Genomic DNA, 14,094 nt, shown 5'->3' on the forward strand with positions numbered 1-14,094 from the left:
ATAAACAAAAGAAGTTTAAGCCAAAAGATTCAATTAAAATCTCTCTACTGATGCTAACAAAACTCAAAGGCTCAAAGCCTATACTTGAAACAAACCGCGTAAAATACTTCCATAAATATTAAAACTTCCTAACTAGAATTACGTACTAAGCAAGCAAACTAAGACTTCCTACGCAAACCAAAAACTACGGAATATTCTAGTTTCTTCTGAACAAAAGCTTCACTTTCCTGTTATAGATAAAATTCCATAGAGTCTTGATTGAACTCACTTTCCAACAGACATCCTCAATCCAAGACTCTGTAAACTTGTAATTCCCAGCATTGATCTTAAGTTGATGAAAGTCTCAGCCTTCAAAGCTTTTGTGAAAATATCAGCAATCTGATCTTCACTTCTACAGAAACTCATATTAATTTCTTTATTTGTCACAAGCTCGCGAATATAATGATACTTAATGTCAATATGCTTGCTTCTTTCATGAAACACCGGATTTTTGGTTAGTGCAATAGTTGAGTTATTATCACCCACAATCTTTGTAGGAGCTACCTGTTTATGTCTTAAGAAGTCTAGCATTCTTCTCAGCCATACTGTATGAGTAGCACAATTAGTTGCATCTATATACTCAGCTTCGACTGTGGAAAGAGCAACCACCTGTTGTTTCTTAGATGAACAACTAAAGAAGCTTGATCCAATATGAAAGCCATAGCCTGAAGTACTTCTTTTGTCTTCACTATATCCATCCCAATCACTATCTGTATAGCCAACCAATTCAGATTCTTCATACGATGTGTAAAACATTCCATGGTGCCACTGAGATAACGCAGTATGCGTTTTGCTGCTTGCAAATGGGACTGTCTAGGGGCTTCCATAAAACGACTAATTATTCCAACTCCATGCACAATATCCGGTCTTGTGGAAGTTAGATATCTGAGACTACCAACTAACCTTTTATACATTGTTGGATCAACAAGCTCTCCTCCTCCCTCTTTTACTAACTTCAATCTTCCTTCCATTGGAGTCAGAATTGGTTTGTAATTTCTCATGTCAAAACGTTTCAAGATATCTTTTGCATATTTTTGTTGAGAAACAAAAATTCCATCATCTGTCTGTAAGACTTCTAGTCCAAGAAAATAAGTCATCTTTCCCAAATTTGTCATTTCAAATTGCCTGATCATAGCCTCCCTGAATTCATCAATCATTTGCATATTGTTTCCTGTGAATATGAGATCATCCATATATAGACAAATAATTAGAAATTCATCTTCACAACCAAATTTCACATATAGAGTGTTCCCAAATGGGAATTTCTCAAATCCAGTATCCATAAAATATTCATCAATTCTGGTGTACCATGCTCTTGGTGCTTGCTTCAAACCATAAAGAGATTTCTTAAGCTTGTACACTTGATCTTCTTTTCCTTCCAAAACATATCCAGCAGGTTGATCTACATAAACTTCTTCCTCAAGTATTCCATTGAAGAAAGCAGATTTCACATCCATTTGAAAGATTTTCCACTTATATTATGCTGCCAATGCAACAATCATTCTAACAGTATCATGTCTAGCCACAAGAGAAAATACTTCAAAGTAATCAATACATGGTTGTTGATTATAACCCTTAAACACCAATCTGGCCTTCAGTCTTTCAACTTCTCCATTAGATATAAATTTAGTCTTAAACACCCATTTTACTCATATTGCCTTCTTGTCGTCAGGAAGTATTGTAAGCTCCCAAGTATTGTTCTTTTCTATTGCATGAATTTCTTCATTCATAGCATGTATCCACCCTTGATCTTGTGAAGCTTCATCATATGTCACAGGATCACAGTCTCCAAACAGTGCAAAGTTGATTAATTCTTCATCAATATTGTCACTATCTTTGTTGAGAATGCAATCTTGTAAACGTGCTGGTAAGACACGATTTATAGTTGGTCTTGACACCCTTTCTTGAATTTCAGCAGCGGATGTGGTATATTGTGTTGGCAAGACAACTTCAGTGTCTACTTGTGTATTTTCTTCTTGAATATCAACTAATATTGTTGTCTCTGTAGATGGTGCAGCTTTCTCATTCCAATCCCATTGATTTTTCTCATCAAAACTAAAATCTCTACTTACAATATTCTTGTTTGTAGTAGGATTAAAAAATTTATACCCTTTTGTTTGACTACTATAGCCAACAAATATGTATTTTTCACTCTTATCATCAAGTTTTCTTCTTATCTCATCCGGAACATGTGAGTATGCTGTACAACCAAACACCTTCATATGTCAAATGCTTGGTTTCCTTCCTGTTCATTTCTCTTCTGAAGTTTTTTCAAAAACACTCCTAGTTGGACATGTATTCAGTATATAAACTGCACAAGAAACTTCCTCTCCCCAAAAAGCTTTTCGAAATCCATTAGATCTTCCCATAGTTCTAGCCATTTCCATGATGGTTCTATTTCTTCTTTCTGCCACTCCATTTTGTTGTGGTTTGTATCTTGCTGTTTCCTGGTGCTCAATTCCATTATCTTCCAAGAAATTATTAACTGGAATATACTCAGTGCCTCTATTAGTTCTTAGTACTTTAATTCTTTTGCCAACTTGATTCTCAACATAAGCTTTAAACTTCTTAAAGTACTCAAAAGCATCACTCTTTTTCTTCATCAAGTAAACCCAACCTTTTCTACTGAAATCACCAATAAAAGTAATAAAATACATGTTACCTCCTCTTGAGAATTCTTCTATTGGTCCATATAAATCAGAGTGAACTAATCCCAAAGGTTCTCCTGATCTTACAGATTTCCCAGCTCGAAAAGGATCTCTATGCTGTTTTCCAAAAATACAATCTTCACACTTATCTTTAGGAAGAGTTATATTTGACAATCCTGAAACCATCTCCTTCTTTTCAAGTTGTTGTAAATTATCAAAATTCACATGTCCCATCCTCCTATGCCATAACCATGTATCATCATCTATAGAAGAACTATAAAATTGTTCTTTATTGTAATTAATATTTAGTGGAAACAAACGATTTTTGGTCATTTTTACCTTTGCAATGAGTCTCTTTCTTCTACCACGGATTGTGAAGATACATCCTTCAATATGCATTTAATATCCTTTATCAGAAAGTTATTCCATACTCAGCAAGTATTGATGTAATCCAGGAACATAAAATACATCTGTTATGTAAGCTTGAAAACCATTCTTTAGGATAATAGATATTCTTCCGTTTCCCATAATTGGTACTAAGGTATTACTGCCAAACTTCACATTTGTTCGTATTGATTCATCTAAATCAACAAACAAATCATTTAATACACTCATTTGATTACTGCATCCAGTGTCTAGAAACCACTTTTGACGTACTTGTTCTTCACTGGAATGATAGGGCATCAAGAAAACTTCAGATTTTTCTTCTTCTACCAGATTCACCTTGTTTTCAGCTCCATCTTGTTTAAAAAACTGTTTAGTAGAATTATATTCTGTAGAGAAGTGACCTAATTCACCACATTCCCAACTGTGAATCTTTGTTTTGTCAAGATTCTTCTTGTATTTTTCCTTTTCCTTGAGATGAATTGAATTTACCTTGAGATGAATTAAATCTTCCTTGAGTTTTAGTTGAGTTATACTGTTGTCTGTTATTCCAATTTTTCTGACTCTGAAGTGCCTCTTCAACTTGTCGAATGACATATTTTTCTAGTACTCTCTGTTCATATGCTTGTAATGAATCTAATACTTCATCAATCTTCATATCAGAAACTGTAGTACACTTTTCGATTGCTGTTACTTTTGACTCAAATTTTTCAGGTAAACTGCGCAATATCTTTTTTATGATTGTAGTGTCTTCAATTGTATCTCCATTAGCCTTCATCTCATTAATAAGACTTAATGTTTTAGAGAAGAAATCAGCTATCAACTCAGTTGAGTCCATCTGCAAAAGCTCATACTTTCTTCTTATGGTTTGCAAACATACTTTCTTCACTCTGTCATATCCTTTATAATAACTTGTTAGAGAATCTCAAGATCTATTAACTTCCTTGATATATACAACTCTATCCATGATAGATTCATGGATTCCTTGATGAAGAATATACGTCGCTTTAGAATTCTTTTTTCTATTCTCAGCCAGAGCAGTTGTTTGTTCTGCAGTAAGAACAGTTCCTGCAGCTGGTTCTTCATATCATGTTTCAACAATATCCCAAACTTCTTGAAACGTGAATATATTATCCATATGTATTCTCCAATGCTCAAAATTATTGCCATCAAAGACTGGTACCTTGATCGAACTCATGTTGGATGTCATCTTCTTAACAACCCTAACAACTCACGATCTTCTGGCTCTCGATGCCAAATGTTGAACCCAAATCTTTCTCCTACTGATCAAGAATAATGCAGCACACAAATTACAGAGAAAACTATAAACAAAAGAAGTTGAAGCCAAAAGATTCAATTAAAATCTCTCTACTGATGCTTACAAAACTCAAAGGCTCAAAGACTATACTTGCACTAAAAACAAACCGTGTAAAAGACTTCCATAAATATTAAAACTTCCTAACAAGAATTAGTACTAAGCAAGCAAACTAAGACTTCCTACGCAAACCAAAAACTACGGATCTAGTTTCTTATAGAACAAAAGCTTCACTTTTCTGTTATAGATAAAATTCCATAGAATCTTGATTGAACTCACTTTCCAACAAAGCGCTTAGAAATTGAGAACAACAGGTTTACAGGAAGGATCCCCTTGGACATTGCAAGTTCGGCTCAATTGGTGGTGTTTGATGTAAGCAACAATCTCTTTACTGGTGAGTTACCTGTGGGGCTGACTTCTCTTTCTCTTGCTTTAGATGGAAATGAAATTTCGGGTACGATTCCTTTCGATATAATCTCATGGAAGTCGCTTGACACTTTAACTTTGAGTAGAAACCGGATTTCCGGCGGGCTTCCTCCCAAAATAGGTTCACTTCCTAATCTCAATAAACTTGATTTATCTGCAAACCAAATTTCTGGTTCAATTCCATTTGATATTGGCAACTTAAAGCTCAGTTTCCTTAACCTGTCTTCAAATCTACTCTCCGGGAAGATCCCATTTCGATTAGAAGCATTTGACGACAGCTTCTTCAACAATTCTGGCCTTCGCTACGATACTGAAATATCAAACCTTGTGTCCTGCAATTCTTTGTCTAATCGAAATTCACGTAGGCTGTCACCAAAATTTATCGCTTTGATAGTAGTTGTTGTTGTTGTAGTAGCAATACTTCTTGCAGTCATCTTGGTATTGGTTGCCATAAGAAGTATATATAAGCGAAAACAAGACGATGAAGAAGATTCTGTAACATGGAAGGTGATAAGATTTCAGAGATTAGTGGACTTCAGTGAATCGCAGATTTTGTCCGGGCTTAACAAAGAGTAATTTGATTGGGAGTGGTGGATGCGGGGAAGTATTCAAGGTATCCATTAAGCATCCAGATAAATCTATAGCGGTTAAGAAGATTTCACGTAAAGGGAAATAGGACTCGAAACATGCAACACAGTTTCAACCAGAAGTTGAAATCGCTGGAAATATTAAACACAATAATGTCGTGAAATTGATTGGCTATATGTCAGTAAGTATACAAAGCTTCTTGTTTACGAGTACAGGGAAAATGAGAGTAGTTTGGATCAATGATTGCATCAGAGGAATAATGGATTATTGTCTTTGAACGGACGGAGAACTTTGGATTGGAAGAAGAGGTTGAAAATTGCGGTAGGAGTTGCTCAAAGACTTTCTTACATTCATCATAATTGTTCTCCGCCGATTATTCACAGGGATGTCAAGTCAAGTAATATCTTATTGGATTCTGACTTTAAAGCAAAAAAGTTGTGGATTTTGGGGTAGCTAAGATAGTTCAGGCAGGACAACCATTTTCAGCATCCATTGTAGCAGGCTCTTTCGGATGCATTGCTCCAGGTAATCTTCTTTTCTCATACCATTTTTTACCCATATTTTCAAATTTGATATTTTAAGCTGTCTTCCTAGAAATGTGGTACTGGGTGGATCTCATTTTTTTCAGAGTATGGTCGGACACTCAAAGTAAATGAAAAGGTGGATGTTTATAGCTTCGGGGTAGTACTCTTGGAACTTGTTACTAGGCGAGAAGCGAACAAAGGAGATGAAGATAGAAGACTTGCTGAATGGGCAGCACACCGGTTTCTAGAAACACCTTTGGATGCTCTGCTAGATGAAGAAGTGAAAGAAGGTTGCGACGTGGCGGAAATGACTAGTGTATTCAGACTTGGGTTGATGTGTACAAGTACATTACCTTCCAATAGGCCGACCATGTCAGAAGCATTGCAATTTCTAATCAGGCATTGTTCTTCCCAAGAAGTATACGAAAAGAAAGCCCTGGTTACTGCTGATAATGATGTCGCTCCTCTTCTTCTTAGTCGTCATTCAGATGTGGATCACAGCGCCCTGGAAGTTTAAAGTTCCCCCATATAGCACTGTGTCATTTTCGCCTCCATTGAGATCACAGGATCCTATATATTTACCGGAGAGCTCTTGTACAGTTAGCAATTGTCATTGTGAGCAGCAGAACTTAAATAGTATATTTTACAAGTTTGTAATCTGCTACGTTTGTAGAAGTTTTGTAGGAAAATAAAAAAATACTGTTTATTTAACTTATGCAAAAACACCAAGTTTGTAATTTACAGCAAGAAGGAAGAAAATGCGCAGAAAGTAGACCGAAGTGCGATATCACAAGACACTTTCAGGTTATACAATTACACAGTTTCAGGCATTGTGTCTTACCAGAATTCCTAAACTTAGTGATACTGAGAATGAGAAGCTGCAAGAAGAGCAGCACCAATTCCAGAACCATCGTTTGCGTGCTCAATAATAACGGTGCGTGCAGCTTCATCTCCGAGTAACTCGTTGAGGGTGCTCTTCAAACAGGATCTGAATTTGGTGTAGTGCTCAAATAACCCTCCATCCACGGCTATCACAGTTCTCTGCTTCTCTCCGTCCTTGACCGTGTCTTTTCCCATCTTCTTCAAAATGCCCAAGATCCCAGCGGCAGAAAGACGGGCAGCACGTGTAGCAACAATGTTGCAGAGATCTACAACCACTCTTCTTGTTTCAAGGGAAGTATCAGATATCCCAAAGATGTCATTCAATTTGCTTCCAACTACACTCAAATCTCGGGATGTGTCAAGATGCATTGCAGACATTTCAGGAGTCCTTAAAACGAACCGAGTCTTAAGCTTTGACGGAACAGTATCACCAAAAATTCCAGCCTCTTCAGCAATTTTGCAGAGGACTCTACGCAAAATATCTCCCAAATACATCCCAGAGATAACCTTCTCGAAAATCTGCTCACCCGCGTTAAGACTTTCCTGGTCCAAAGCCTGATCATATTCAGTCACGGGAAGGTGTGATGATCGGAAGTTACCCCACTCGGTGTTGATTACCATATCTCCTGATTTAGGAATGGCGTGTGCACGCTCTACATATGCCGCGTTTGTTCCAGTTCCCAAAATAACTGCAGCTGCAACATCATTATTCAAGTATTTGCCTCCAGCTAATGTACCAATTGTGTCGTTCACCAGAGCTGCGACACGCATGTCAATTCCCTGTCTGTCTAAGGCTTTAGTTAGTTCTGCCACCACATCTTTATCAACCACGTCATCGATGGAGAAACCCTTTGTCCACCTGATAAGAGTTCCAGATGAGATTGACAACTGCTTAACTGGGAACGAAAAGGTGAAACCCAATTCCCTCCGGTTACCAGGATGGAGGAAGAAACCTTCTCCTTCTGTAGCTACAAATCTTGCGAGCTCCTTGGCGATGAAATCAAATAGCTTGCTTGAAGTGGCAGTCATCAATTCAAGAGGAATTGAGACTTCAGTAAATTCTTGTTTAGTAACACGCCCATCCCTTCCACCCAATTGTACACGCAATACACGGAAATTTGTGCCACCGAGATCCAAAGCATAAAATAAACCATGTTCCTCACCAGTAGGGAGATTATCGACATAGCTATTAAGCATCTTAAGCTTACTACCACCTTCAGAAGCAAGACCAGCATGCATAGCATCAACAACTTGTCTAAGTTTACCAACTGGGGTAGCGCACTGCTCTTCAAATTCTTTTAGTATAGACATGGCTTTTGTGCATCTAGATGCAGCACATGGTTCTGCTGCACGAATGCGTTTATGAGTATCATGAACACGCTTCATCAAAGTAGTCTTAGGTTGAAGAGTTCCTAGGAAAATTGGCTTGAACCGTGCATTAGCAAAGAGGAGACTCGACTGCCAAATCTTGTGATCTTTTTGTTTCAAGAATTTAAGAAAAGTCTTTCTGACTTTATCATTAGCAGGCCTGGCTGATCCATTCCTCCTGGCATATTTTTGTTTTCGCTACAAAGAAGAAGAATATATTCTTAAAAGAAAATAATAATACTCTTAAAAGAAAGAATGTAATTGTAGTATGATAGATGTGGTTAATCCTTTGCCTATTTATAAGATGTTCAGAGACTATTATTTGGAAGCCTTTCATCTTCCTCTCAGATTCGCAATCCTGCTCTGAAACTGAAAGCCTCTTCCCCACGTCTAAACAGCATTGCTAACAGGGGTACCTAATTTCTTGAGGGGTGTACAAATTCAATGCTTGGGGTATATGAATCCTGGTATACCCCCGAATCAAATTGATATCCCTCGTAGATGCTGAAGCTGAAAGATGGTTGTTTTCGGATTAGGATAAGTGTTCCTCCGGTTGTTTTCGGATTAGGATAACTGTTCCTCCGGTTGTGAAATCAGGAGGAAGCAACGTCAGAAATCTAATGTGCACCCAACGCTGTTGACGCCCCAGTGAAACGCAGCCGAGCATTGGAGACACTTTGGGCTTTATGATTGCCCAAGTTTCAAAAATTAATAGGGAAATTAGACTAAGGCCCCAAAAAAATAATATATTTATTGTCAAGCCCTAAACATTTTTGGGCTTTTGTAACACACGTAATTATGTTGAAATTTTGAAAAATATCTGCATGACGGATTGTGCATCCTGATTAGCATAATGAGCAAACTATCTTGCTATGATGACGCATTATTTAGATACTTGAAATGATGAACTAGTGATCAACTAACTGTATTAGGTAATTCCAAACTTTCAAAAGCTTGTGCATGCACAGTTATACATTTGTTCTCTTTTTATACCAACGGGTATCTATAGATTCTATGCCATAGTTCAGTCTCTAGTAATTCAGCAGTCTACTGGATGTACCATGTACATCTCGAAAGGGAAATTAGCAGCTTAAATTATCTGAAATTTCAAAAAATTGTGTGCGTAACTGGTTGGGCATCCCAATTTTCATGCAATAAGTGCGAAGCAAACTAGAATATACCATATCTAAAAGAACATGTCTTGGAATTTTACAAATCTTATATCGTTGGAAAGCTTTTAAAGAGAGCTACACAACGAGTACAAACAACAATATCGAAATTTTGTTTTTCACGAAAAAATCGGAGGTAATCATCATTTTAGGCAAAACTTTCGAAAACTTGATACATAATCATTATGCAGCCACCAAAAAAAGATGCATAACACATTATGCAGACACAAGAAAAAGCTGCATAAAACGTTGTGCAACCATATTTTGGTTCATGCATTTACTAATTTAGTTATGCAATCACTAAAACGATATATATCCTAAAAAATAACATCACAAAAAACAAAAGACGCTTAACGAATTATGCAATAATTGTCTCGAATACATAACAAGTTATGCATCCACTGTTTTGGTTAATTTCACTGCTTACAAAAAAAAAGTTGATGCATAATTAATGCGTTATCCAACCATATTTTTGGATGCATATCAAGTTATGCATCAACTTTTTTCATTTCAGTGCTTACAAAAAAGTGGTTGCATAATGCTTTATGCATCCATTTTCACGACTGCATAACATGTTATGCAGATATTATTGTAGGTGCATGACAAGTTATACATTCTTTGTGTTATTGGTTTCAATAGTAACAAAAACGTTTCTGCATAACGTATTATATGCAACCGTTTTCTGGACTACATAACAAGTTATGCAACAACTTTTCTAGATGCATAACAGGTTATGCATCCACTTTCACAGCTGCATAACAAATTATTTAACCATGACATAAACCATCATTACAAATGCAACATCTCATACCCACATAACACAACTGTACCTGCTACATCTCACAACTTCAGCTTCTGCAATGCAACTAGTTATGTCTTCTCATCACTCTTGCAATTTCAACTAGTTATCTCTTCTCTAAAGCAACCAAACAATCCTACACATACATCTAAAGCCTTCATTGCAGATCATTCATCTTTTCCAACCTATTTCAAGCAAACCAATAACTTATACCATCTTTTACCTACTTTAATGCAGCAGGAGGTACCACCTGAACCGTTGCATCACCACCTGAACAACATACCAACACCAGAACCTCAACCAACAACTCCATCCCACCTTCTTCTTATTATTCAATCTCAGTCGATAAGAACAAAATCGAACCCATAATTCATAATCCATCGAACATTCTGAATCTTCCCCAAATTCTCTAATTTATCTCCATGTTCAACAGTAACAACACCAACACAACTCAGTTCAGAAACCCAATAAACTCGATCAACAACAACACATTTAAACCAACAATTAAACTCACTGTCTCACTAGGTCCATTTCTACAATTCAATTTCTTCTCTAATTCAGGCCTACAATTACTCAATTTCATAACAGATCTGATCAAATCTTCATCCCCTGATTTCTTATCTGCCAAACCCTAATCCTCGCTATCGACTCAAACCAATTTCTTCACTCGAATTGGTTGATCACATTAACCCAAATTTCGATTTAATCCAACCCATAAATCATATGCTATTTCTAAGATGTCGGAACGGAAAGTTCTTCTCGGCTTGAAACTGAAGCTTCTTCTGCAATTCAAACCCAACGAATATCTGATCAACTCGAGTCTTATATGGAGTTTTTCCTTTTAGAGAAAAAATCGGTTACGTCGCAATTTTTTTCCTTAGCCTAACTTTTAGTTTGGATACGTCGCAATTTTTTCCTAGCCAAACTTTAGTTCAGTTACATCGCATTCTTTTCCTAGACGAAATTTTAGTTCGGTTACCTCGCAATTTTTCTCTCCTAACCGAATTTTTCTCCTAAAACCTATATATTAAGTTCGGTTACCTCGCAATTTTTTTCTCCTAACCGAAATTTTGTTTAAAACAAAAAACCTCCATTAAAGTTGAGTTCGACTACCTATGTCTTCAGAAACATTATCCGAACTCCACTTGCAGATGAGTTCATCTACTTGTTCTTCAGATGTCATAGCTGAACTTTATTGCCATAGCCAATATTAATTTATAAAATTTTCATTTTTTTCAAAAGTTTTGGCCAATTCAAGCAACATTAACTAAATTTGAAGTGTACATATGTACCCAAAACCCACATTTCGAAATGACTATCTCAAAAAACTAAAAATCAAAAATCAAAACCCTATTCTTCTTCTCTCTAAATAACTATTATTGTAGAAAAAATTACTTTTAAATTTAACCAAATAATCATTAATTAACTTAACTTAATCATTTAACTAATTAATTTACACTAACTTAATTAGAAAGGGTAATTTTGATATTAACATAACTGCCTAGTTAAGGAATGACTTAGGTTTTACTTCATAATGACCTTTTAAAATTAAAATGATGGTCCCCATGAAAAAGAGATGGTGTCCAAAAACGGTTCTATAAAATTACCATTAAGTTAATGGGGAAGAAAAACAAAGACGAGTTTTGGATTTAGGATTATGAATCTTGTTCTTGTTTACATCTGTTTTGAAAAATTAAAATGACGTTGATAAATAAAACTAGGAATTGTGATCAACAATCGCAAAAATTAACTGGTACTACAAATGTTCGAGAGCCTCGGTTGATAAATCTCCAGGTTGAGGTACAAATGTTCGAGAGCTTCGGTTGATAAATCTCCAGGTTGAGGAACCTGTTGATGAGGAAGGCCTATCACTACCGCTTGAACATCTTGTTTATTATCTTTTTCGTTATTTCCTTTATGACGACCCATCTCATTTGAGTCCACAACGTTGTTTTTGTAATTGTTTTTCATACTGATTTCATCGTTCCCAGACTGTTCGTTTGCTGCTGGTTGCTCTTATTTTTTGTGTACATTTTCAGACTTCATTTCTTCAAGCTCCATCAATTCCCCAAAGAACGAGATTAGGATTTATAGGGGTGTTTTACTGTACTCTCTCTTACATACTTTGAGTGGGTTCCTTCGTAATTAGGATCATAAACAAAAACTAAATTAAATGTGAAAAAAATATTAAAACCATTAGATTTAATTATTTCATATTTGATATTTTTTACGTCATATTTTCCACCTACGAATAAACAAATAGAGAAAATATCAAAAGTTCTTCAAACCAAGAGTCACAATCCACAAAATTAAATGGAAACTAAGTCATTCTCCGATCAGTGAAAAACTGTACATAAAAACACTAATCATAAAACCAATTGTCTTTTTATATAAGTCAGGCATCAAGAAGCAAATTAAATAATTTTAAAAAACATTAAACATATACAAATCATTTATAAGGAACAAAATCATATAGCATGCTTAGATGAGAAATAAATCAAAAATAGAAAATCTTTTGGAAATTACCTTGGTGACATGAAAATGTTTGGTGCAAAGAATCACAACCACCATTTTCATATTCCTATGAATCAACCACTTCAATTGATAAATATGTATAAAGAATCACACTTACGTAATAAGTGTTCCATGTTTCCTCCTCAACCCCGGATCACAAAGATATATAAAATCGTCGAATCCCCCTTGTCAAAACTTTCACTAGATGTGAGATGGAAAATCAAAATGGATTTGCATTCAGTTGATCTGCATCACTTGAGAATTTCAAACATTTTCACTAACTCATATGGAGTGAAATCAAAGATGCAGTGGGGATCTATGAAAATTTGATGGAAAGTTATTAGTTTGAGAAAGTAATTTTAGAAGAAAAGAAAGAAAGGCATACCTAAATTTTGGGCTAAAATACCGTTTGGACGTATATTTGTTTTAATGACTTGTACTGACCTTTTTTAACTCTAATTTTCATATTTTAATTTTGGAATGATAGGGAAAGTTGACGTATTGGATTCTAAATTATTTGTGTATTAATTTGTTTTAATGTCATACACATGTACATGCTATCTAAATTATCTTAAAAATTTTGTTAAGAACTAATCAAAAATATGTTGGATTCTGCCTAACCATGCAATACATTTGAGGCCAAATACATTGCCATTAGAGGCAATAATTAAATTATATATTACCAATATATTCAATTTATTAAACAATATTAGAACGCAATGTTGTCGGTGATTTTGGTTAGGTTCATTGTTCATTAAGTTATTAGATAAATGTTGCAACGAGTACCTTTACGATACGTGTTATCTCTAGTTACGAGTAAAGGAAAAAGATCGATCATCTAATGGATTTTTTTTCCGGAAAATATAACGATAATGATTTATTTATTTTTTAAATAAAAATGTTAAGGCAAAATAAAATTGGTTTTCTCTATTGATCCAATAATGAGATATCGTTATTATGATGGATAAAGAGTTTCAGATACAATAAAACGAGGAATTGTTGTATTCTTGAGGAATATTTAGCAATTTTTGATTTTTACTCTTGGTATAATCTCCAATATTGAAACCATTCCACTTGAAGATGGAACATGGTGGGACATAAAAGATCAAAGGGTACGCTCCCGGCTAGTTAGCTTATTTTATTAGTCTTTTTAGAGACTATATTGACCTTGGTATAATTTTATTTTGATAAATAATATGTCCATAATATCCTTCTAAATCATTTTTTCGTTGGACCTCAGTGTCACGAAATTATTGGAGATTTATTTGCATATTTGATATGCTTTTGTCTGTACCCAATAAAATCCATAGTTGATTTTGAATTTGTATGTCTAGTGGACTACAATACTAGGACATTTTCTTATGGCTCTTGAAGTCAGAATTTAGTGTCCAACCTAGAATTGTTAAAATCCAGAATTATTAAAAGTATATGTTCTCGA

The 14,094-nt window shown here is 35.3% G+C and overlaps 2 protein-coding genes across 2 annotated transcripts; one reads left to right on the forward strand and one right to left on the reverse strand.

Moving 5' to 3' along the window:
- Nucleotides 1–4,367: 4,367 nt before the first annotated feature.
- Nucleotides 4,368–6,441, forward strand: LOC113294238 (receptor-like protein kinase 5). The gene is made up of 4 exons (XM_026542644.1): nt 4,368–4,499; nt 4,678–5,384; nt 5,828–5,925; nt 6,029–6,441. Exons 1-4 carry the CDS (start codon nt 4,368–4,370, stop codon nt 6,439–6,441), a joined length of 1,350 nt encoding a protein of 449 aa, XP_026398429.1.
- A 338-nt stretch (nt 6,442–6,779) lies between these two features.
- LOC113294240 (hexokinase-1-like) lies at nt 6,780–8,192 on the reverse strand. Its single transcript, XM_026542645.1, has one exon. The coding sequence runs from the start codon at nt 8,190–8,192 to the stop codon at nt 6,780–6,782; it is 1,413 nt and encodes a 470-aa protein (XP_026398430.1).
- Between the last annotated feature and the right edge of the window lie 5,902 nt (nt 8,193–14,094).

This window comes from Papaver somniferum, chromosome 7 (assembly GCF_003573695.1).
Source record: "Papaver somniferum cultivar HN1 chromosome 7, ASM357369v1, whole genome shotgun sequence".
NCBI lineage: Eukaryota > Viridiplantae > Streptophyta > Magnoliopsida > Ranunculales > Papaveraceae > Papaver > Papaver somniferum.

Excerpts from the sequence above, each read along its gene's own strand:
- LOC113294238 (XM_026542644.1), top strand. The coding sequence starts at position 4,368 with ATGCAGCACACAAATTACAGAGAAAACTATAAACAAAAGAAGTTGAAG. Across the intron at positions 5,385-5,827 it reads TTGTCCGGGCTTAACAAAGA|CAAAAAAGTTGTGGATTTTG; the intron begins GTAATTTGATTG and ends CTGACTTTAAAG. Across the intron at positions 5,926-6,028 it reads TTTCGGATGCATTGCTCCAG|AGTATGGTCGGACACTCAAA; the intron begins GTAATCTTCTTT and ends CATTTTTTTCAG.
- LOC113294240 (XM_026542645.1), bottom strand. The coding sequence starts at position 8,192 with ATGAAGCGTGTTCATGATACTCATAAACGCATTCGTGCAGCAGAACCA.